The sequence below is a fragment of the Littorina saxatilis genome, linkage group LG2 (genome assembly GCF_037325665.1).
Source record: "Littorina saxatilis isolate snail1 linkage group LG2, US_GU_Lsax_2.0, whole genome shotgun sequence".
NCBI classification, from domain to species: domain Eukaryota; kingdom Metazoa; phylum Mollusca; class Gastropoda; order Littorinimorpha; family Littorinidae; genus Littorina; species Littorina saxatilis.
Window position 1 is genome coordinate 19975953 of NC_090246.1, and position 22147 is coordinate 19998099.

A 22147-nucleotide genomic window follows, 5' to 3' on the forward strand; every position below is an offset into this window, starting at 1 on the left:
TGGCCAAGCAATCTTCGACGAAGGCCAGACTTAGGTATTGCATTTCAGCTTGGAGGCTTAACAATTAATTAATGACTTTGGTCATTAAAAATCTGAAAATTGTAATTAAAATTATTTTTTTATAAAACGATCCAAATTTACGTTCATTTTATTCTTCATCATTTTCTGATTCCAAAAACATATAAATATGTTATATTCGGATTAAAAACAGGCTCTGAAAAGTAAAAATATAAAAATTATGATTAAAATAACATTTCCGAAATCGATTTAAAAACAATTTCATCTTACTCCTTGTCGGTTCCTGATTCCAAAAACATATAGATATGATATGTTTGGATTAAAAACACGCTCAGAAAGTTCAAACGAAGAGAGGTACAGAAAAGCGTGATATGCAGCACAGCACAACCACTACCGCGCTAAACAGGCTTGTCAATTTCACTGCCTTTTGCACGAGCGGCGGACTACGGTCATTGTGAAAAAAATGCAGTGCGTACAGTTACATTCTGTGAGTTCCACAGCTTGACTAAATGTAGTAATTTCGCCTTACGCGACTTGTTTTTCTCTCTCTCTCTCCCTCCCTCTCTCTCCCTCCCTCTCTCTCCCTCCCTTTCTCTCTTTCTCCTCTTCTGTCTCTCTCTCTTCCTCTGTAAGTGTCTGTGTGTTTGTGTGTGCGCGATCTCTCTTTCTCTCTTTTTTTTCTCTCTCTCCCTCCCCCCTCCCCTCCCTCTCTCTCTCCCTCTTTTTCCTCCTCTGACTCCCTCTACCTCTCTCTCTCTTCCTCTGTATGTGGGCGTGTGTGTGTGTGTGTGTTCAATGACAGATTGTAAGAAAAAGCCAAGCCTTAAATCTTTTTCCTTGTTAAGTTCAGTTCAGTTCTCTCTCTCTCTCTCTCTCTCTCTCTCTCTCTCTCTCTCTCTCTCTCTCTCTCTCTCTCTCTCTCTCTCTCTCTCTCTCTCTCTCTCTCTCTCTCTCTCTCTCTCTCTCTCTCTCTCTCTCTTATGTGAGTGTATCTATATCAGTTTGTAATTATGTGAAGACTTTCTGTGTATTTGGCCTGATCAGTATAAGACAGAAATTATAGTGACCTCAGCTGAGTTACTTCAGTAAATACAAATCTTTTAACTTTACCATTGCAGCGTCAACATGCACGTGCCTCGACTGGGAGGGGGCTTTGGAGGAAAAGCTACGACCTCCATCTTCCCTGCCAGTGGTGCTGCCCTGGCCGCTACCTGTACTGGCAGGTAACTCTCTTCACAATACCAAGGACCCTCCCCCCTTGTGAGATGCCCAGGATATGGGCACCGCCCTCATAAAGCTTGCCCTAGAAAAGTTGAGATCTCTAATATAATTATTATGTCCCTCCCCCACGATCAGACATCATGTTATGGAACTACCTTTATCTTCTCAGATTCTCTGTAAATCGGCCCCCATTCAAGACATGATTTTCTCCTAGTTTTTCAGGTCTTAAAAGTGTACTTTTGTTTGAGATTTTTTTGAGAAATAGAGTGTGGTCTTACCAAAACCAGAGGTGCTATACGACGAGGAAGTGATGCCTTCAGTTTGCCTCGCTGAAGTTTTTTTGAAGTGGTCCAAAAATGACACGATGTATTTCAGACAGCTGCATGCTGTTCTGCATGATAAGGGTTCTAGTGGGTTCTTTACCAGAAGAAAATGAAGGTCTGAAGTAAGAGTGCTGATCTTCCCATGGAATTGGTAGCTCGAAACAATTTTGGTCAGTTTTCATACTCCACAGGCACCTTATATATTACATAGTCTTATATCAATATGCCTGGTAAGTACATTAGTTGGTTGATCATTGGCCAACTGAGGACTTATTTGGTTGATCTACTGGCTGCGTATGTGTTGACTAGCTAACAAACTTGTTCTTTCCATCAGTATTACAGTGGAACCCCCCTTTTAAGACCCCCCAATTTAAGGCCCTGTTTTCTCAGACTTTCTGTTCATGACCTCTGTAAATTCACCCCCATTGTAAGACTCCCTCCTTTTTAAGACCTGATTTTCCCAGATTTTTGGAGGTCTTAAAATGGGGGTTCCACTGTATTTTGTTTCGTGTGGAACCAGCATGGTAATTTTTGTGCTCTTTTTCAGGCCTGTGAGAATGAGCCTGTCTCTTGCAGCCAACATGGCCTTGGCTGGAAAACGCTTTCCTGTGCTGGCCAAGTATAAGGTACATGCTCACATATGTTGTAGGGTCTGGCAGCCTTTGTGTCTGTTTGTCTGTCTGTCTGTTTATCTGTCTGTTGGTCAGTCTGTCAGTCAGTCTGTCAGTCTGTTTGTCGGCTTCTGTGTCTTTTCGTTAGATTCTATGTCTGTCTGTCTGTCAGTCTGTTTGTCGGCTTCTGTGTCTTTTCGTTAGATTCTATGTCTGTCTGTCTGCCTGTCTGTCAGTCTGTTTGTCGGCTTCTGTGTCTTTTCGTTAGATTCTATGTCTGTCTGTCTGCCTGTCTGTCAGTCTGTTTGTCGGCTTCTGTGTCTTTTCGTTAGATTCTATGTCTGTCTGTCTGCCTGTCTGTCAGTCTGTTTGTCGGCTTCTGTGTCTTTTCGTTAGATTCTATGTCTGTCTGTTTATCTCTCTGTCTGTCTGTTTGTCAATCTGTCTGTTGGTCTGTTTGTCAGTTTTTGTGTCTTTCTGTTGGTTTCTATGTCTGTCTGTCTGCCTGTCTGTTGGTCGGTCAGTCTGTCGGTCTGTTTATCTGTCTGTCTGTCTGTCTGTCAGTCAGTCTGTTGGTCTATTTGTCAGTTTCTGTGTCTTTCCGTTGGTTTCTATGTCTGTCTGTCTGCCTGTCTGTTGGTCGGTCAGTCTGTCGGTCTGTTTATCTGTCTGTCTGTCTGTCTGTCAGTCAGTCTGTTGGTCTATTTGTCAGTTTCTGTGTCTTTCCGTTGGTTTCTATGTCTGTCTGTCTGCCTGACTGTTGGTCAGTCTGTCTGTTGGTCAGTCTGTCGGTCTGTTTGTCAGTTTCTGTATCTATGCAACTGCGTCACTTATTGTCTATATATTTTGGTGGAATCAATGGTTCCATGATTTGATGCATATAACTGTCAGATTCGTCACCAACTTGTCATCAAGAATTGTAACTTAGGCCACACACAAAAATAGTCTGTTTACGGTATCCCGACCGACCCTATTTTTTCGCGCGACCCTAATTTAAAAAAATTAAACAATTAAAAAGTCTTCGTTTTTTGTCAGATAACTTAAAAATATGGTTTTTGGGAGAAAAACAAAATAAATCCCGACCTACCGACCCTATTTTTTTTGCCTATGTTATCGTAAACAGATTTTTTTTTTTTTTGCCTTATCAGATGCTGTACATGATGCAGTAAAGGAGTGCTGACTGCTGTTACGGTAGAGAAAAGTAATGAAGCAGGAGAGTTTTTTAAAGAATAAAGTTCAGCACATGCCCCGTAGCTCAGTCAGCAGTGCGCTTTCTGACCAGGTCGTTGCTAACATGATGGGATCGAACCCAAGTAGAACGAGAATTTCTCTGTACTTCCCAGAGTCCACTTTCAGTGCAGATTCCAAACTGTAAGCATCTTACCATCCGCAAAGTGTAAATACATGCACCAGAATGAATGCACACCTAACAGATCCCAAGTTTCCAGCAAAATTCTAGGGACTGCCAAAAGAAGAAGAAAATCAAGTCATGGAAGGTTTCCAGGAGTGATAAATCAGCTCGTTAAGTTTGCTTGTAACTTTATACCAGTATTTTCATGTATTGATTTGTGCATCATAAAAAGGACTAGACATAGAGCTACACAATTTCAGGTTGGCTACACAGATGAGGGCAAGCTGCAGGTGGTGATGGTTGACATCTACATGGACGGAGGATTTACTTTCTCCAACAACGCCATGCTCAACGAAGTCCTGGTGCACATGGATCATGGTTGGTACTGTAGTTGCCAGGAGTACCCTATTGTACATACCACCTACAAGGCAGTACAGCGTATTAGCTGCAGCCTTCAATTTTAAATGTCATGGCCGATCAGTCTTTAAAGTTACCCACAACGGCAGCCCTGACTTTTTTAACCATCTAAAGTCAGGGTCACACCCGGGAACATGCCCCTGATGGTCTTACCGTGAGGGCGTGAAAAAAACTTATCATCCGCAGAAACTGTGACCTAGTTATGAGACATATGCCCACAAAAAACAGCTACCAAATCCCACAAACGTGGATATCTTTACTCAGTGTCATTGTGTATTGTGCTATATTTGCAGGTTACTATGTACCCGCCTGGAAGCTGACCCCCTTCAACGTAAGGACCAACACACCAACTAATGTGGCCTGCAGAAGTCCAGGTCAGTGAACTGCATATCCGTCTGTCTGCCTGTCTGTGTCAATCTGTCTGTATGGGCCTCCGTGTCTGTATCGGAGTCTGTGTGAAATGGAGTGTTCTTTGTGTATGTATCTGTCGGGATGAATGTTTACTGTCCCAATATCAGATTCCTGAAAAAAATTCCTAGCAAATTACTCTTGTCCGTTTTAATTGTTTTTATTTTTTATAATTTATTTTTTTATTGCAGTGGAAGAGTTAAATATGCACCCCTTTTAAAACAATGATGCAAACACGCATGGCCCCTGATGAGCGGAAGCACTTGATCATGGCAGCAGGGAAAAGTAAGCTTTTATAAGCTTGTCATCTAAAGAAAAGGGCATCATATCTAGCGGTCACTGCATAACGTACACACAGGAGCTCACTGAGACGCCATGATCAATTACCTTGGCTCATCATCAGCAGTGTGTGTTTGCCTCACTGTTTGCAAGGGGCACAACTCTCCCACAGCCAATGCAAAAAACTTCTTAGGTATTTCTGAACATCGTCTATCAGCATATGGATAAGAGTCTCAACACATCATCTTCTCATAAAAATTGCTAAGAATCAAAAAACAAAAATGGTAAGGTACTAGAAAATTTTAATTTTAAACAAAGCCAGACTTTTACGAGTACATCAACTAAATGGTCTTTACAGTGGACAGACAGACGATCAAATGAACGAAGTGAAAACTTATATGAGAACTTTTATCTATCTGTTTTTGGATTCATAAAAAAATTGCTGTTATGCTTTACACGTTGCTGACAGGTCCGGTTCCAGCGCTGCTGATCATAGAGACGGTACTGGAGCATGTGGCCAAGAGTCTCAACAAACACCCCGTCATGGTCAAGGAGGTCAACCTCTACGAAAAACATCAGGTAAAGCAACTACAGTGGTACCTGTGATGCGAGGCCCCTGCAGTGAGAGGACACCACCCATGAAAGGACACCTTCTGCTGTCCCTTTGTCTACTGTCTCCACCAAAATGACAAGTCACTTGCAGTTTATGGACATTTTTTGGCGGGTCCACAAGTGTAAAAAATTAAATTCCTGATCAGAAGATTAGATTCCATGTATTCTTTGATATGTTGGCTGTCCTCTTGACTTGCACACTCTGACTGACTCTCGCGTCAGACTCAATTAGTCTAAGTCTTGAAATATGAACACCCATTTCTTTTAAATGTGTGCGTCATTTGTGAGTTATTTCTAAATCATTGGCTGAATCTGCCTTTGATCCGTTTGCGTTCATCTAAGCATTGTTAACAAAATCCATCAAGAAAACGTTCAATATAAAATAGAAACGCAGTCTAGAATACTGGATATAAAATGTTGAATTATGAGAATCACGCATCCCATGTCATCATTCCACTAGTCTGTAGCATTCTAGTGAATGTATAGCTTTGGCTAATGGATAAAGATGTGTTTTATTCTCTAACAGACGGACCTGGGGGGTCATGTACTGACGTACTGCACCATGAGGGAGGTGTGGTCACGGCTGAAGGCACAGGCTGAAGTTGACGCTCGCATTGCTGAAATACAGACTTTCAACGAGGTGGGAATGATTATAGGAAAATAGGTAAAAGTCAAGTGACAAGACATGAAGGCAATAGTCTCCTGTCCGCCCAGCCAACCTTCCCCTTGACCCTGCATGTGACCTCGATGGTTGATGCCCCCGCAAGGGGCACGGTACTCTCTAAGCACCGAAAACCTCAAAGAGAGATAACTGGCGGAAACCTTCCTATTGTAGTCTCCTGTCCGCCCAGCCGACCTTCCCTTGACCCTGCTTGTGACCTCGATGTTTGATGCCCCCTCAAGGGGCACGGTACTCTGTAAGCACCCAAAACCTCAAAGAGATAACTGGCGGAAACCTTCCTATTGACTAGGTGCTTGTAATGCCTGTAGCAATTCCTTCTCAGAGAAATTTCAATTTAGTGGAACTCTCTTTAAGACCATTTTCTGTTCATAACCTCTGTAAATTTACCCCCATTTTGAGACACCCTCCTTTTATGATTTTCTCAGATTTTTCGATGTCTTAAAAGGAGGGTTCCACTGTATTTCAAGCCTGTGATGAGGTCTTGGAGGAGGATGTTTTATGCTTTCATGTTCTTTGTTTTCTTCTGTACTGCTCTCTGCTTTGCTATGCTCTAATTTATTTATTTTTTATTTTTTTATTTATTTTTTTTGCCAAGCACATCATTGTGGGGCTTTTAATCAATAGCGTGCATCCGTCTACAATGTATCATCATTTTCTTCTGGTCTGTCTTCTTGTCTAGTTCTGACATGTATGTATTATTTAACTTGAAACCTTTAAGAATAAGAATAAGAATACTTTATTATCTCAAAGAGAAATTCAGGCGTGGTACATAACAATAATACAAACAGGACATTGTTTTTACATAAGACATATAGCACTATATAACAGGGCAGGTTGTAAACACGCTGTGCTTACTAGGAAGAGCCATCCGAGCACACATGATGTCAGCAAATAAATACTATTTAATACTTCTGTAAATTAGGCTGTTTTAACTGACCAACATCATCGCTGTGATACGTACATACTCATTGATTGGACATTGGAAATTTCCTTCTTTGGGCGATGTGACGTCAAGAGTCCAACTAAAACTCATATTTAGGTGGCTAGCTCAGACTACAAAAGATTGCAGGTTTGTTTGCGTTCAATGGTAACAAAATTGGAATTCTAATCCATCAATACATAACTGTATTTTTCACCAAAATATGACATATTACACTGATCTCGACAGTCATTGTTCAAGCACCTCCACCGCTAGCAAGGTCTTGGAGGAACAAAGACTGTCTGAATGTGTCATATTTTGGTCAAAAATACAAATAAGGTACAATGATTGCAGGCCAACCAGTGGAAGAAGCGAGGCCTGACCATGAGCGGGATCAAGCACGGACTAATGTGGATCGGTACAGGGTTCCCAGCACAGGTCTCCATTTTTGCCTTCGACGGCACTGTCACCGTCTCACAGTCTGGTGTGGAGATGGGACAGGGACTGTTCACCAAGGTGAAGAGGGGAGGGAGCTTTAGGAACGAGAGTTGGAGATACAAGTGTCACGAAGGAATGTGTTCACAATTCTACAGTTCACAATAGACGTTTTCCGGAAAATAACTGCCAGGTGTTTTTTTTCTCACAGGGTGAACATTCAGTGATTGTCAGCTTTGTTGTGCATACTTTTATTTAAGAAAAGGTGTCATGTTGACAGGACACTGCATGAAATACTAATTGGGGCTTATTTTTTATTTTAATGGTTTTGTATTGCTTGACACAATTTTAGAAGTGTCAATATTTGCCTCAGAGTCGTATGAGGCGCAGTTCTTACACAAACCATACAATCCCCAGCGGCAGTTATTTTCAAACATCGATCACCTATTGCAACGTTTCATCCTGGAAATCTGCATATTTTTGTTCAGTCGGTCTGCTGGATATAAAAAGACTTGACATACAGTAAAACCTCCCTTGACCCTGCTCCGAGAGTGGTCTTTCAAGTGTAAAAGCAAATGGGGTCAGACGAAGGCCATTGGATTTTGCTATTGCCACGACGGGCGCAGTGGCGTGGTGGTAAGACGTCGGCCTCCTAATCAGGAGGTCGTGAGTTTGAATCCCGGTCGCTGCCACCTGGTGGGTTAAGAGTGGAGATTTTTCCGATCTCCCAGGTCAACTTATGTGCAGACCTGCTAAGTAACTTTACCCCCTTCGTGTGTACACGCAAGCACAAGACCAAGTGCGCACGGAAAAGATCCTGTAATCCATGTCAAAGTTCGGTGGGTTATAGAAACACGAAAATACCCAGCATGCCTCCCCCGAACTCTGCGTATACTGCCTGAATGGCGGGGTAAAAACGGTCATACACGTAAACATCCACTCATGCTAAAAACATGAGTGAACGTGGGAGTCAAAGCCCATGAACGAAGAAGAAGAAGAAGAAGCTATTGCCACAATCAAAGCGCATGGCATTGTAAAGACCTGATGACTACCGCACCTGATGGTCTGTACACAATGCGGGACTAATGAGGAGCATGTGCTGGGTAAAAATGAGCTTTGACACTAACTGATGAAAAGGTGAAAGTCATTATTGACCCTTTGTTTGGAGGTCAGGGCAGAGGTGCACGACAAAGTTACCACCCAAACGGGAGCCACCTGCCATGTTTGATTGGTTGAAACTGAGATGTGTTGTGATTTCAACGAATCAGAACCAGCGGTTTGTTCTCTCCCGTTTGGGTGGCACCCACTTTCCGTTCGTGCAACTCAGCCCAGTTGTCTGAAAAAGGGGGGCGTCGCCATTCAGAGGTCAGATACAGTGTGAAATTCATCTATACCCAGAAAATCGGTCATGGAACAGGGGGTGTCTTTATTAGGAGTATATGTGAGGTTCCACTGTATTACTGAAAACCGTTAATTTCTGTTTCATCCTGTGTGCGACAGGTAGCCCAGGCGACAGCACACGCTCTGGGTGTTCCACTGGACATGGTGAAGGTGCGGCCACTGCAATCCCTGGTCGCCAACAACTCCATGTTCACCGGGGGTAGCACCACTAGCGAGCAGTGTGTCTATGTGAGTTACACTACACCCAAGATTATTCAGTGTCCATACAATGTATCACCGGGGGCAGCACCACTAGCGAACAGTGTGTCTATGTGAGTTACACTACACCCAAGATTATTCAGTGTCCATACAATGTATCACCGGGGGCAGCACCACTAGCGAGCAGTGTGTCTATGTGAGTTACACTACACCTAAGATTATTCAGTGTCCTTACAATGTATCAACGATGGATACCTACTAGCCTTTACTCTGATTGTCTAGAGGCATAATTATCATATATTTGATATTAATTGTTGCAGTATCATATTTTGAAGGGAGTTTCACCTATGTTTGGAAAGTAGGAGAAGTGTTATCTGAGTCCTGTTCCTTATCTTTTCGGTATTGTAACTTGTGCTTTTTATTGTCAGGTCACAACAGCTGGCCTCCCTTCTTTGGGGTGAAAACTTTTTCAGCCAGTCTCAGTATTTTACAGTTTTCGGATCGGCATTCCTCAGACGTGTGTGACTGTACATAAGCTGCATAAACCCTTGTTGAAATGTGTGTTTGGGTAGCTTAAGAACACTATGTCCCTGCTTCCTCTGGTGACATTGAATCTGAATTGAATTCATGCTCGAATGTATGTGCTGCAAGAAACTGCGGGAGAGAATGGAGCCTGTTGACATTAAATCTGAGTTTAATTTATGCTGAACAGTAATTTAATTACAGGCAGTACAACAGTGCTGCAAGATGCTGCGGGAGAGGATGCAGCCAATCAAGGCCAAGTACCCGGACGCAGACTGGGTGACGCTGTGTCGCAAGGCGATGGAGGCCAAAGTGGACCTGGGAGCCAGATACACGTACGTTACATGTCTACACAATCAATCATTACCTCAGCAGCATTTTGCAAGCGAGCCACACGATCTTGAGATAAGTTCTTTATCGGTTTCATAAGTGTTTGTCTGTCTGGTTACTTCAAAGACTTTTGGGTCGACGTACTTGTAAATGTAATGTTATGTTTTGTCAATAATAAACGTTCCAAATTAGCTACCATTCTTGTTTTGGAACATGAGCAGTCTATCTGATGTGTTGTGCCCCAAAAGACATTCTTGTGCTGTGCTCTGTGAGAGGTGTCTTCTTTGTGTTTAATATTATTTTGTTTGGACCTAGCTATTGATGTGTACATTGTTGTTAAACAGTTGTTTGTTGTATGTTTATCAGGGTTTGCTAGTGTGTGATAGGGTTTGTGTCCGTCTGTAGATGTTAGTTTCTTTGTTAGTCCTGTGTTGACAACTCTTCGACAAGCGCTTAGAACTGTACCCACGGAATACGCGCTATATAAGCTTCCTATTGATTGATTGATTGATCTGTTTTTGGATTTTTGTTCTAAGCAACTTCAGGCAAAATCACGCCATCGATGGCTGAGGTTCTGAGAGAATGAAAATTAATGTGACTTCAAAGACTGATAGATACGGTTGGCCTAGTGGTAAGGCGTCCGCCCCGTGATCGGGAGGTCGTGGGTTCGAACCCCGGCCGGGTCATACCTAAGACTTTAAAATTGGCAATCTAGTGGCTGCTCCGCCTGGCGTCTGGCATTATGGGGTTAGCGCTAGGACTGGTTGGTCCGGTGTCAGAATAATGTGACTGGGTGAGACATGAAGCCTGTGCTGCGACTTCTGTCTTGTGTGTGGCGCACGTTATATGTCAAAGCAGCACCGCCCTGATATGGCCCTTCGTGGTCGGCTGGGCGTTAAGCAAACAAACAAACAAACAAACAAAATAGTGGAACTCCTCTTTTCAGACTCCCAACAATGTGAGAAAATCAGGTCTTTAAAAGGTGCGAGTCTTAATGGGAGTAAATTTACAGAGGTTAAGAACAGTTTTAAATCAGACAAAACAGGGTCTTAAATAGGCAGGAGTCTTAAATCGGGAGGTCTTAAAAAAAGGGGGGGTGTGGGGGGGTTTCCACTGTACCATAATAACAATAATAACAACAGTTCTTCTTCTTCTTGTCGTTCGCTGTTAGATCGTCAGTCCGGACTGCAGGGCGAAACGTGCTGTCCTCTCCAAGTCCTCTCTGGGGCCGTATAGCTTCTTTTGTAGCGCTGTCTCCTCTGGCCAGGTGGTGTCCCTCAGAGCACTGTGGTATGGACAAGCCTGCAGGATGTGCTCTGCTGTCTGATTCTTGCCACACGGACATAGGGGGGAGGGAACTAGCTTCAGCTTTGTGGCCATATGATGGTTTAGTCTGTTATGTCCAGTGCGGAGTCTGAGTAGGACGACTTGTTCTTCACGTTGGAGCAGGTGGTAGTCATCTTTCTCCGCTCTGGTTTTCCTCTTGTTTTTGATGATTGTCTTTTTTTCCTTGTACTGCAGCTGGGACGTGAACTGTTAAACAGCCTTGTATTGTCCTTTGAAATGAGTACATTAAAGTAAGAATGTACATGTACAACTTGCCCACTGTATGCTGCAGGAACTTTGGTGAGCCGGGCAGCCCGCGGTTCAACTACTTTGCGTACTGTGCCGGGGTGTTTGAGACAGAGGTGGACGTGCTGACCGGAGAGTACCTCGTCCGCAGAGTGGACATCATGTATGACTGTGGGGAGAGGTCAGTGCATGAGTCTGACAGTAGTGACTCTAAGACATAGAAATCTTTTTTTAAACAAGACGTATCTTTTTGACCTTTTCATTCGAGGTAAAATCTCTGACTGGTGGTTTCTACAGAAAAGTGACAAATTTAGCAACAAAATAGTCGGTGATCTTTCCGGGTGGTCTTTGTGGGCAGGGGGTTGTTATCGAAAGGTGGTCACCAAAGCAGGTTTGACTGTCCTTGAGGACCGCAACACGGTGGCCTAGTGGTAAGGCGTCCGCCCAGTGAGCGGGAGGTCGTGGGTTCGAACCCCGGCCGGGTCATACCTAAGACTTTAAAATTGGCAATCTAGTGGCTGCTCCGCCTGGCGTCTGGCATTATGGGGTTAGTGCTAGGACTGGTTGGTCCGGTGTCAGAATAATGTGACTGGGTGAGACATGAAGCCTGTGCTGCGACTTCTGTCTTGTGTGTGGCGCACGTTAAATGTCAAAGCAGCACTGCCCTGATATCACCCTTCGTCGTGGACTGGGCGTTACGCAAACAAACAAACAAACAAACTGTACTTGAGAAGTATATAATTTAGGAAGTTAAGGGAAACATAACATTGACAAAACAAAACATTTACTAGATTTTGTTGTTGTTTTTCAGCCTGAACCCACTGATTGACATAGGGCAGATCGAAGGGGCCTTTATTATGGGTCTGGGTTGTCACCTGATGGAGGACATCGTCCACGATCCTAGGACTGGCAGGATCCTCAACGACGGTACTTGGGTAGGTGATCTGTGGTTTTTTTTTTTATCATTAGCTCTGTGTGTTTGTCTGTGTGTCTTTATGTCGGCCAGCTTGCCCATGTATGGTGTGTGTCCTCCGTCTCTCTGTCTGTCCACAGTCTGTCTGTTTGTCTGCCAGCCTGCCCATATTTTGTGTGTGTGTGTGTGTGTGTGTGTGTGTGTGTGTGTGTGTGTGTGTGTGTGTGATATAGATGTCTATGTGCGTTTGTGTGTCGTATATGTCTCTGTGTGTATGCGTGCTCCCATCCTCACGCTTGTGTGTGTGTTAACAAGCACACTTTTGAATTTTTTATTCTTATTTTGTTATACCTTTCCCTATTGTTTTTTTTAAATTTTTTAATTTTTTTAATTTTTTTAATTCTTCATATTTGTTCTTTGTTTCATGTGTGTTTTATAGTAGGGACTGGCTGTAAGAAAGGACCATATGGACCTAATGCTATCATCCCTCGGTAATAAAGTTTTCGAGTTCGAGTTCGAGTGTGTGCTGTGACAATAACATAGCAATAATGAGAGCGAGTGATCATTGTGCAGGAGTACAAAATTCCCACCACCAAGGACATCCCAGTGGACTGGAGAATCCACCTGCTGCCTGATGCCCCCAACCCTGTCGGAGTCAACAGCTCTAAAGGTGAGTACTATGCAACCTCTCTTTTAAGGCTAGACTTTTCCCGTTTTGTTAAATCATCTGGAAATTTACCCCCATATTTAAGGCTGCCTCCATTGTTAAGCCCAAATTTTTCAAAAAATGTCTTAAAAAGGGGGTTCCAATGTAGTGCATTGTGGACCAGGACGTCACATCAGAAGCATTCATGTCCCTGAGTATTTTTTCTCCAAGAGTCTGTCTGTATCTGTGTTTGTGTCTGTATCTTATTATCTTTTTACATTTAGTCAAGTTTTGACTAAATGTTTTAACATAGAGGGGGGAATCGAGACGAGGGTCGTGGTGTATGTGTGTGTGTGTGTCTGTGTGTGTGTGTAGAGCGATTCAGACTAAACTACTGGGCCGATCTTTATGAAATTTGACATGAGAGTTCCTGGGTATGATATCCCCGGACGTGTTTTTCATTTTTTCGATAAATACCTTTGATGACGTCATATCCGGCTTTTTGTAAAAGTTGAGGCGGCACTGTCACACCCTCATTTTTCAATTAAATTGATTGAAATTTTGGCAAAGCAATCTTCGACAAAGGCCGGGGTTTGGTATTGCATTTCATCTTGGTGACTTAAAAACTAATGAGTGAGTTTGGTCATTAAAAATCGGAAACTTGTAATTCAAATTATTTTTTTATTAAACGATCCAAACCCAATTTCATCTTATTCTTCGTCATTTTCTGATTCCAAAAACATATACATATGTTATATTTGGATTAAAAACAAGCTCTGAAAATTAAAAATATAAAAATTATGATCAAAATTAAATTTCCGAAATCGTTTTAAAAACTATTAAATCTTATTCCTTGTCGGTTCCTGATTCCAAAAACATATAAATATGATATGTTTGGATTAAAAACACGCTCAGAAAGTTAAAACGAAGAGAGGTACAGTAAAGCACAGCGCAATCGCTACCGCGCCAAACAGGCTCGTCCCTTTCACTGCCTTTTGCACGAGCGGCGGACTACGTTCAGTTTCATTCTGTGAGTTCCACAGCTTGACTCAATGTAGTAATTTCGCCTTACGCGACTTGTTTGCTTCTAAGTCTGTACAAAGAAGAAAAAGAATTTTGCTGTGTCAGTTGTAAGTGACTTTGTTTTAACCTGAACAAACAATGATCCTACATGACAATAATAATGATGAGGAGGAGGAGGATGACGATGATGATGATGATGATGATGATGATGATGACTGTGTGTAGCTGTGGGTGAACCTCCCGTTGCCATGGGCTGCGGACCATTGCTGGCACTGAGACAGAGCATGGAGGCTGCAGTCAAAGACCTCACTGGGTCATCCCCCTTCATTGAGATTGGTCAGTGTACATTTATCACATGCAAGATGTATGACTGCATACTAACGCCAAATGTGAAAATAGTGATATTGTTAATTCCTTATTGACATTGGTAAATATCAGCAATAATAACTAATATCAAAGAAACATTTGTAATTTTCACTCCTGGCGCTACTTTTCCATCATAAAGCAGATTATTTTTAAAGGGGAGGGAGTCTTAACAACAACAAAATTTGAAATAGTACTTTTTAAAGATTGCAATATCAAGAAATGTCGCAAAAATCTCTTTATTTTAATTTTTTTCTGTCTCTCTTTTTAGAGTCTCCTATGACACCAGAGAAGATCCAGCAAGGCTGCAAAGTGACTGTGCAGGACATGATACTGTAGAGTTAATACTGACCAGGGCTGCATCAGGGGGGGGGGGGGGGGGGTCCTGGGTTCCGGAAGCACCCACCCCCACCCTGGTAAATGTACTTTTTTTTGTCACGGAGAGACCAAAAATACCCCTTTTGCTAAATTTCAACTGCAACGCCACCCTCTCTTTTTTTTTAACATGAAAAGCATCGCTTTTCAAATAATCAGACGATTGGTGTTACAAAACAAAATATCTCTTAGCTCTTTCTCACAATGTATGCTTCTGTCTACTTTTCCATGATAGATTGTACAATGTACTACCCAAGTAAGCAATTATATTGAACCCGTCTAAGGATACACTTCTTTTTGACGCAGGTTTTACAGTAGTTTTGTTTGTTTGTGTGAAAAGATACACTCTTATGTGCAATAATTTGTTTTGCGTTGGTGCATTGGAAGGTATTTAATTTCTTTCTCTCAGTGCAGATCTAGTCAGTCCAAAGGTAAAGGTTAAAATAGGCCTGTAAGGCATTCATATTACATACTATCAGTAATGTTGTAGTTTCCCTTGAAACCAAGACTGTGATCTAATAGTCAGCTTTCACTGTACATGTATGACTTAATGGACGTGTGCTTATTTATGTTATATGAAGTCTTATATCGCGCGCGTATCTCCAGACTCGGACTCAAGGCGCAGGGATCTATTTATGCAGAGTGAGATGGAATTTTTTACACAATACATCACGCATTCACATCAACCAGCAGATCGCAGCCATTTCGGCGCATATCCTACTTTTCACGGCCTATTATTCCAAGTCACACGGGTATTTTGGTGGACATTTTTTTATCTATGCCTATACAATTTTGCCAGGAAAGACCCTTTTGTCAATCGTGGGATCTTTAACGTGCACACCCCAATGTAGTGTACACGAAGGGACCTCGGTTTTTCGTCTCATCCGAAAGACTAGCACTTGAACCCACCACCTAGGTTAGGAAAGGGGAGAGAAAATTGCTAACGCCCTGACCCAGGGTCGAACTCGCAACCTCTCGCTTCCGAGCGCAAGTGCATTACCACTCGGCCACCCAGTCCTCGTTGGGTATACATAATCACCATTACTCCCAGGGCGGGGATGTAGCTCAGTCGGTAGCGCGCTGGATTTGTATCCAGTTGGCCGCTGTTAGCGTGAGTTCGTCCCCACGTTCGGCGAGAGATTTATTTCTCAGAGTCAACTTTGTGTGCAGACTCTCCTCGGTGTCCGAACACCCCCATGTGTACACGCAAGCACAAGACCTAGTGCGCACGAAAAAGATCCTGTAATCCATGTCAGAGTTCGGTGGGTTATAGAAACACGAAAATACCCAGCATGCTTCCTCCAAAAGCGGCGTATGGCTGCCTAAATGGCGGGGTAAAAACGGTCATACACGTAAAAGCCGTGGGAGTTGCAGCCCATGAACGAGCAAACAAACCATTACTCCCAGTCAGTATTTTTTTGATCGATGTAGGTTTTGTTAGCCTTTGCTAAGTATGTTATGTTATGTGTTGATTTTGTTATGATTTGTGAGGTACTTATTGTAAATTCAGTCAAAAGATGGGAAAATAATGTTAAAGAGGTAACAATTCTTACCTGCCATGATTGTTTAATTCTCTGTGATTATGAGCGAGTTGTTGAGGTACAAAATGTACAAGAAATGTTAAGATTTTTTTGTTCATTCTACACAATTGTCAAATGTCTTCTTTCGCAATTTTATGATTGCCCTTTTCAAGGAAGAACTATTTTTCAGTGATATTTTGGATGGTATTTTCCATGACTCTTGGCAGAGGATTGTAATTCATGATAACAAAAGTATTTTGGTTGATTATAGTTTGTAAACGTTTGCCATAAATGTGGATTACAATCAGAGTGTTTAAATCAACTGGTGAATACGCTGTCAATCAATATTCAGGTTGTGTGCAGGATGTGATAGTTTTTAGGCATGTGTACGGGCAGTATTCTGCATGTCCAGTGACAATTATTGTTTAAGTATATAAGCTATAACATGTTTTACTTACCCCCCGCGGGTAAGGGGGAAGAATTTACCCGATGCTCCCCAGCATGTCGTAAGAGGCGACTAACGGATTCTGTTTCTCTTTTTACTCTTGTTAAGTGTTTCTTGTATAGAATATAGTCAATTTTTGTAAAGATTTTAGTCAAGCAGTATGTAAGAAATGTTAAGTCCTTTGTACTGGAAACTTGCATTCTCCCAGTAAGGTAATACATTGTACTACGTTGCAAGCCCCTGGAGCAAATTTTTGATTAGTGCTTTTGTGAACAAGAAACAATTGACAAGTGGCTCTATCCCATCTCCCCCCTTTCGCGATATAACCTTCGTGGTTGAAAACGACGTTAAACACCAAATAAAATTAATAAGGAAAGAAATGTTTTACTTTGACAGTTATGCCCATGAACTAAAACAAAAGTGATAGTATTTCAGTACCTATCTTTTTGACTGTCACAAAAGTGATAGGGGCGTTACATTTTGGTGATTTGGACTGTCACAAAAGTGATAGGGGCGTGTCATTTTGGTGATTTGGACTGTGATTCATAAGGTTTATTCTGATTCTTGTATAAATTTTGCTTTTGACTGTCGCAAAAGCGATAGGTAGGTCTTATCTGGGGAATCAGAACAGTGATTTCCAAGATCTTATTCAATTTCTAGTAAGAAATTTAGTTTTGACTGTTCGTAATTTTTGTTTTGATAACCTATCCCTTTTACAGATATTGTTTGGCTTTGTTGATTTTGTTTTAGGATACCTCCGATTTCATGTAAATGACCGAGACATAGGTCTGCCCAGGCTTTTACATAGGATAAGAACATCCTTCCACTTGGACACACACCAACAATCAGCAGCCTTGTGGATTTCTGTGCAAAGTTATCTTACACCAGCGTCCATAGCAAAATAATCACGCATCCCCCCCCCCCTTCATGATACCCTCCCTAACATTTGCTTTCACTCCTCAAATCATTCACTCATTTTTCCTCCGAAAACGGCGTATGGCTGCCTAAATGGCGGGGTAAAAACGGTCATGCACGTAAAATTCCACTCGTGCAAAAACACGAGTGTACGTGGGAGTCTAAGCCCATGAACAAAGAAGAAGAAGAAGAATTCACTCATTTTACAAAATCATGACCAAATTCAAACTTTGAAAATGCATATACAGTGCATGTTACATAATATAATCCTTTGAAATGCTATCAAATGTTTGTTCAAAGTCGACTGCCAATGTGGTACCCAGCAGGTTTGATAACGTGGTCAGATCTACCACATCGTCAATTGTTCTCAATATAACCTTCGTGGTTGAAAACGACGTTAAACACCAAATAAAGAAAGAAAGAATTATTGTTCTCAACAACGTTACAACTGACCTGTCTGATTCTTGTGTTTAATAGAAGGGTGCTCTAACACAACTCTAACTCCATGCAAAAAGCCTGGACAAATCTGTGATGGTTATATGCTGGTTTACACCAGAAAGAGGGTAACTTTAAGTCTTATGTTTTTGCAGTAATTTATTTTTCATAAAACAAGTCTGTTCTGTATGCTTGCTAAAAGAACCTTTGTGCCCAATTGTAATGTAACACACACATAGCCTTTCGTCCAGCAGTCTGCGTACCAATAATCTGACGAAAGATCATGCATGGGACAATTTTGTGGCTTGAAAATAAACAGTTTGCTTTGCTAAATGCAGAAGTGTTCTTTAATTGTTGTGTGTGTGTGTGTGAGGGAGAGAAAGTGTGTGTGTGTGTGAGGGAGATAAAGTGTGTGTGTGTGTGTGTGTGTGTGTGTGAGGGAGATAAAGTGTGTGTGTGTGTGTGTGTGTACGCATGCACATCTGTCCATGTGTGTCGGTCTGCCCATGTGCATGGGCCATTAATTAGCAGGAGGGATGAGCGAGGTGGCATACAGGCACAACAAAGACTGAAGACAGACATAAAATATTCAGGAGCTGATAGTTGCTTCTGTGACCTCCCAACCTACACGCACTCACAAGGAGATCGCTGAAATGAATTTACGGCCTAGATGAATAGGTTTCTGTCTTCTGTGCTTTTGGCCGTTGTTTTATGTGTGTGTGTGCGTGCGTGCGTGTGTCTGGACAAGCAGATACGCACACACAAAAACACACATACACACACACACACACACACACTCACACACACCGACCAATCGATCACCGGCCAAATCGACACAAGTTTCTTATACCTTTGCTGCTCTTAAAATAAAAGAGTAGGCCGACGTTTGAGAAACCATATACATCCAGGCAGGCTACTGAAATACACCACTAAAACATGAATTAAGCAGTTTCCACAAACGTACCAATAACGGATTAGCATGTCTATTTGGAGAATGTATGCATTTATAATTTTGTGTCAGGAAAGATTAGATAGATAAAAGATAATAAAGACCTTCCCTCCACTTGATCACATACCACAATTTAAATGAACAGCCTAGGTGCTTTGTGTGCACAGTGGTGATTTACACTTTTTTCTCTCGTAAGTGGCACGGGTGCTTTTTTCCGGAAATTAATTCATAAAACAAATTCCAACTCACTACAGAAATCATTCAGGGTGTTGAGTTTTGGCATGTGACCAAGTGGAGAGACAGTCTTATCTCCTGTTAAAGCCTACCCATAGCTGGGACGGGGAGGAAAACTGTTCTAACACGAGGCGAGTGGGCCTTTAATCAAGTGATCGCTTGCAGCGGGTCCACAAGGCATTCAAGAAATTGAGAGTTAATATATGAAAAGATAGGACCTTCGACCTTCATATGATACTGTTATATAGATACCCTATGCGCACAATACAGAACCACTTATAACATTAAAATGTCTTCTTCTTCAGCGTTCGATTATGGTTGTGTCTGAATTAGTTGGCTCGTGATGTTGACAAAGTAGGCTGTCAGTCTGAGGTTCTAGGTGCTGCCCCACTGATTAAAATGTCAAACTTTTACAGTCAATGGGAAATTCGCCCTGCGTTTTGACAGAAAAGACATCATTTTTTTGTGAACGAATTGTAAATCTGTCACTTAAGGTGTCGATTGTGATGACTTTTACATATCTTCAGCACTAAATGAAATGAATGAATGGTGAGGGAAAAATAAGGCTAAGGAATACTCTGTGTTTACTAGTGCGTGTGTACGCGCACGTGTAATATTCCGTATATGTGCGATAAAACCAATATTGCATGAGTTCGCCTAAGGCACGGGTCAAAATGTAACGATTCTAATTTGTCATAGCTGACATATTACGCGCAATCATAGCATGCATGCCAATCAGTCAATGCCTGCGTTGTATCAAGTATAATCAATTAACAAATGTTTATCAACTGCCAGGTTCAACTTGACACACATCATTTAGGACGGCAAGAAGCCAGTTGGATATCCCACACTTCAAAAGTGGTCTAGCAATAATACGTGTACTTGCGCTGAGAAATGTGCCTGGCACGCCAGAGACTGAAAACAAGAAGACCGTTTTCTCCGGAATAACTGAAAAACAAAGGGAAGTAAGCGATTTTAATATAGACACTAATTGTAAGTGGGAGTTTGGCGGAACCAGTCTTCTGGCACCTGAGAGAATCTTCTTCTTCTTCTTCTTCTTCGTTAATGGGCTGAAACTCCCATGTACACTCGTGTTTTTTGCACGAGTAGTATTTTTACGTGTATGACCGTTTTTACCCTGTCATTTAGGCAGCCATACTCCGATTTCGCTCGATGCATGCTTGTTTGTGTTATAACCCACCACACTCTGACATGGATTACAGGATTTTTTCCGTGCGCACTTGGTCTTGTGCTTGAGTATGCACACGAAAGGGGATAAAGTATAGCTGGTCTGCACATATTAAGTTGACTTGGGAGATCGGAAAAATCTCCACCCTTAACCCACCAGGCACGGCCGGGATTCGACCACTCAACCTTCCGCATGGGAGGCGGGCGTCTTATCCATACGGCCATTAATTGCGCCCGTCACCTGAGAGAATGCCGACACCAGAAAGATGGGCTACACCTGGAGTCAGATAGAAAAGATGGCCCAGGACAGAGGACTCTGGAGAGCTGTTGTTGGCGGCCCATACCCTGACAGGAGTGACGGGCATTGACTTGACTTGACTGACCTGAGAGAATACCAAGCATTGAAATGAACACACGGCTTTCCTTATCGTTCATTTCGTGTTGACTTGTTTGTCAGTAAAAAGGAAATCAGAGAGCCGGATAACGTAGGTCAAGTAGGCCTAATACTTCTTGGTAGCCTACAGGGGCGGATCAGTTGCTTTGTAAGGGGGGGGGCACTTTGAATCGAAAGTGAATGTTATGGGCGCGAAGCGCCCGAATTTGCTAGGGGGGTCCGGGGGCATGCCCCCCCGGAAAAAACTTTTGCCCAAAGAAGCAAAATGGTGCCATCTGGTGCCATTTGAACTTAAAAATGGTCATAGAATCAGCATGGAAAAACTTTTTTTTTCTTCTTTTTCTTTTTTTTTTCGGGGGGGGGGGGCACGTGCCCCCTGTGCCCCCCCCCCCCCCCTCCCTCGTCCGCCCCTGGCCTATATTCCCAGCCTTCATTGTTAGAATGTTAACTTGACCTGCAGTTCAAAGCGAAAGTTTAAAACATGAAGGTAGAAGAAAGAACAAACAATGATAAGCTATAATCTTTGCTTGAGGCTTTTAATGAAAACTGTAAAATCGGTTTTTGTTTTCTTTCTTTCTTTATCTGTCCTGCTTATCTCTATCCCTTTTCCTGCCTTATCAGGACACCAGTAAAACAAGGCAAACACCATGTGCAGTATGTCAAGGGTTCTTAAAGCTGCTGTTCCATCCATCTGGTGCGACTCTAAAGTGAACTCAATTACCTCAATAGGCTTTTTCAGACCAAGACGGACAAGTGAACTTTAACTTTTGACGTGTGAAGTCCGAGCAAAGCGAACACTACACTACTTAGTAACACTTGCTGCAGCTGCGAAGCAAAGGTGCTAGATTTCAGTGTTTCTACTTCGCAATACTTGTGAGTATAATTACTCTGAATTTGTCAATTCAAACGACGTCGTAAATCAGGGTTCAGGCCGACCTCCTGTGTTGAAACTCTCCACACGTTTGGTGGAGACTTGCGACAGATTGATCGAACACTCGACAACAGCTGTTGGCGATTGGTACAGCCCTAAAGGCGTGCTCAACACTGCATGAAACACTCTATGATCGAAGCTGCACTCGCCCGTATGTGTTTTACACATCGAGGAATCCGAATAAAATAAAATAAACTGTTCTAGGCTAAAGAAAGACCTTGGATTTACTGCGCTTGTTTTCTGTTTGGGTCTCACAGATCAGAGTCCATGACTGATGACTGAATTACTAAACTCTGTCCGGCTGTGTGTGTCACTGTGCTATTGTGTTCTAATCACGTTTACGTGGTTTAGTGTGTGTGCGTATCGAAGTGTGCGAATATAAGCTTACATGTGTGAACATGTTGCATTTGTCTATCTGTTTGTCTGTCTGTCCGCGCAGCGTGTTCGCCCAGTTTTCCTACAGGTAATAATTATATGGAGGGGAGACTAGAAGAGCTGAACTGAACGACACATTATT

The 22147-nt window shown here is 42.4% G+C and overlaps 1 protein-coding gene across 1 annotated transcript in view; it reads left to right on the plus strand.

The window, feature by feature from the left end:
* The window catches only part of LOC138958427 (xanthine dehydrogenase-like), a 51062-nt gene extending 32795 nt beyond the window's left edge, over positions 1 to 18267 (plus strand). The window contains exons 21-34 of the mRNA XM_070329570.1: positions 1137 to 1241; positions 2110 to 2188; positions 3785 to 3902; positions 4235 to 4315; positions 5098 to 5207; positions 5767 to 5880; positions 7196 to 7357; positions 8777 to 8905; positions 9602 to 9732; positions 11346 to 11480; positions 12111 to 12234; positions 12786 to 12882; positions 14107 to 14217; positions 14516 to 18267. Coding sequence (XP_070185671.1) covers positions 1137 to 1241; positions 2110 to 2188; positions 3785 to 3902; positions 4235 to 4315; positions 5098 to 5207; positions 5767 to 5880; positions 7196 to 7357; positions 8777 to 8905; positions 9602 to 9732; positions 11346 to 11480; positions 12111 to 12234; positions 12786 to 12882; positions 14107 to 14217; positions 14516 to 14583 — 1564 coding nt within the window. The 3' untranslated portion in view covers positions 14584 to 18267. The remainder of the gene's footprint in view (positions 1 to 1136; positions 1242 to 2109; positions 2189 to 3784; positions 3903 to 4234; positions 4316 to 5097; positions 5208 to 5766; positions 5881 to 7195; positions 7358 to 8776; positions 8906 to 9601; positions 9733 to 11345; positions 11481 to 12110; positions 12235 to 12785; positions 12883 to 14106; positions 14218 to 14515) is intronic.
* The last annotated feature ends 3880 nt before the right edge of the window (positions 18268 to 22147 follow it).